At 34.5% G+C, this 3,151-nt stretch overlaps 1 protein-coding gene across 1 annotated transcript; it reads left to right on the top strand.

Moving 5' to 3' along the window:
- The first annotated feature begins 228 nt into the window (after nucleotides 1-228).
- On the top strand, nucleotides 229-1,185 carry LOC116889951 (olfactory receptor 6C3-like). The gene has a single exon (XM_032890754.1). It carries the CDS (start codon nucleotides 247-249, stop codon nucleotides 1,183-1,185), a length of 939 nt encoding a protein of 312 aa, XP_032746645.1. The 5' UTR covers nucleotides 229-246.
- The last annotated feature ends 1,966 nt before the right edge of the window (nucleotides 1,186-3,151 follow it).

Here is a 3,151-nt window from a genome sequence, read left to right as displayed (position 1 = left end):
GATTTAAGTGATGTCATTAGGATTTTTAATCTACATTTATAGCTCCAATGTATTTTTCTGTCAACAGGTTGAACAAAAGATGTTATTTGTCATTTGAATGGAAAATAAGGAAGGGCAGATTTTTAATTCATAAGCCTATTTGTCTCTACAGATGTTTTCTAAATACCATGTCATATGCTCAATATTCTTCTATATATTTTGTGTTATGGAGGATTATACTATGTATACTTAAAGAGTAGATTCACAATGAAAAACCACACAGTGCCCACAGAATTCATTCTATTAGGGCTGTCAGATGACCCTGAGCTGCAGATTGTGATATTCCTCTTTTTAATTCTCATGTACATATTAAGTATCACTGGAAACCTCACCATAATTATGCTCACCTTGGTAGACCCTCATCTACAGACCCCCATGTATTTCTTCCTCAGGAACTTCTCAGTTTTAGAAATAACCTTTACAACTGTCTGCATCCCTAGATTTCTAAGCACAATTGTTACCAGAGACAAAAGTATTTCCTACAATAATTGTACAGCTCAGTTGTTCTTCTTCATCTTCCTGGGTATCACTGAATTTTACCTTCTAACTGCTATGTCTTATGATCGCTATGTGGCCATCTGCAGACCATTGCATTATACCACCATCATGAACAGAAGAGTCTGCATATTGCTAGTTTTTTCTGCCTGGCTCACAGGGTTCCTAAACATCTTTCCACCTGTCATTCTCTTTCTTCAGTTAGATTACTGTGGCTCCAACGTCATTGATCACTTTGCCTGTGACTACTTCCCCCTCCTGCACTTATCTTGCTCAGACACATGGCTCCTGGAAGTGATTGGGTTTTATTCTGCAATAGTGATACTGCTCTTCACTTTAGCATTAATCATTCTTTCCTACATGTTCATCGTCAACACAATTTTGAAACTTCCATCTGTTAGTCAGAGGAAAAAGGCTTTCTCTACATGTTCCTCTCACATGATTGTCATTTCTATCTCATATGGCAGCTGTATATTCATGTATGCTAACCCTTCTGCCAAGGAGAGAGCATCACTGACCAAAGGAGTAGCTATTCTCAATACTTCTGTGGCTCCTATGATGAATCCCTTTATCTATACCCTGAGAAACCAGCAAGTAAAGCAAGCCTTTAAGGACACCATCCAAAAAGTAGTACTTTTCTCTGGCAAATGAAAACATTTGTAATGTTAAAAGCACAAATTCTTCTTTTCAAATCTATGGGTAACAGAGATAAAGCATGATTTTGGATAGGGTTGGCATTTTGGTATTTAATGATATTCCAAGATCAGGGTAAGCACAATGATCTGTACATCCAGCTCATTAAATCATCTATTGCGTATACATTTTTCCTAAAAAATATTAAATCCTTTCAGATGTTTTTCTATTGTGCAATCCACATCTGGACTCTCCTTCATGACTATAATTTGGTAGCTTATCATCTTACTATAATTTTATTCTCATTATAGTTTAAAAATTCTTGGGAACACTGAAAACTGCTTTTAATATTTTCTATTATTTCAAATCTTTATTGAAATTTATTTAGATGATATGGAAAGTCTAGGCTAATATTCATGCTTTAGGATAGGCATATATTACTTTTGTGTATGTAAAATACATTTAGTATGCTAGACAATGTCAGGACCTGGATTTAAGAATTATCATTTTTATCATTTAATAGGAGAGAATAATACCAGAAACTCTAGTTCTACTCAGCATTCTGTGAAATCAGATAACCACAATCATTGGGGGTTTTACTAAAAATATAAATATTCACTAAATATTTTAAATATTATGATCATATGAATTATATTCTTTATACTAATAATTATAATAAGGAGAAATGGAATAAACTGTGAAATAAAAATATGCAGTGATTATTAAAGTGATTGTGACAGTAAAGACATTTTCTGATTTAACATTTTGGGTACTTGAATATTTTTCAACAATTTCATGAAGTATCTGCTCCCTATTAATATGATTCTTTTTAAGATTTAGTAACTATATTAACATAAAGCATAAATGTAAACTACTATAAAGAAAGCAAAATTATGGTATACATATGTGACTCCAGTTTTCTGTAGAGTCAATTTGTAATCTCAAGATCCAGTACTTTAGAATTGCTGATACGGTTTGATTTCAGTCTGAGAAGATGTACCTAATTGTCATGAGACTGGAGGTCTTATGAAGTGGAGTGATCTGGTGGGGTATGCGTGGAGGGCGGGAACAACTTCATGGAGCCTTAGTGGGAGCAGTGGAAGAGGTATGGGATGTGAAACAGTCAGAGATTGAATGGGAAGGGGATAAAATCTGGAATGTAAAAAAAAAAGAATTGATGATAGAAAAGCTAATGTCTACTGTATGTGTGGATACTATGTGTATTATATTTCAGCTTAGACAGGTTACATTAGGATTTATTTTGTAAAATCCCTTAACATTGAATTCTATTACTGTGAATATATCAGGGATTTAGTAATGTAGAATAGAAGCTAATAGTTAAATATTTCTAGCAGCAAGACTCGTATTCAAGAAGTCCAAATACATTGAGTTTACTGTTAATAATTTTCTGATAGAATCCCATGTTATTAATCTATTGTTGATGGACTTTGCAATGTTTGATTTATTTACTGCCATAAGTTTGGCTATGAGTTTTAAAACCAGAATAAATTCCACAAAAATTTTCCAAACTTCTCGTCAATAGGAACCACCATCCAAAGAGTACACATGGACCAACCCATGGCTCCAGCCAAATATATAGCAGAGAATGTCCTTGTGAGGCACCAATGGGAGGAGAAGCTCTGGACCAGCCAAGGCTATTCCTCCACAGTGTAGGGGAATATTAGGGTCAGGAGGCAGAAAGGGGTGGGTGGGTGTGTTAATATCCGCACAGAAGAGGGGAGGAGAGGGGACGGGATAAGGCATTTATGGATGGGAAACAACTGGGAAACAGGATAACACTTGAAATGTAAATAAATAAAAATAAATACCCCCAAGAAAAAAGAAAGAAAAGAAAAAGAAAAAGAAAACCTCAAAGTAACTGCCGATATTAAAAGAAAATAGAAAGTGGATTTCTCTTTTGACATCATACAATGATCACCCACTTAGTATCTTAATTTATCTGAAACCATCATAGAGAAGTATC

This window comes from Rattus rattus, chromosome 1, assembly GCF_011064425.1.
Source record: "Rattus rattus isolate New Zealand chromosome 1, Rrattus_CSIRO_v1, whole genome shotgun sequence".
Taxonomy (NCBI): Eukaryota; Metazoa; Chordata; class Mammalia; order Rodentia; family Muridae; genus Rattus; species Rattus rattus.
The sequence above is the reverse complement of the archived record's forward strand: the minus strand, read 5'-3'. Positions and strand labels throughout refer to the sequence as shown.

Excerpts from the sequence above, each read along its gene's own strand:
- LOC116889951 (XM_032890754.1), top strand. The coding sequence starts at position 247 with ATGAAAAACCACACAGTGCCCACAGAATTCATTCTATTAGGGCTGTCA.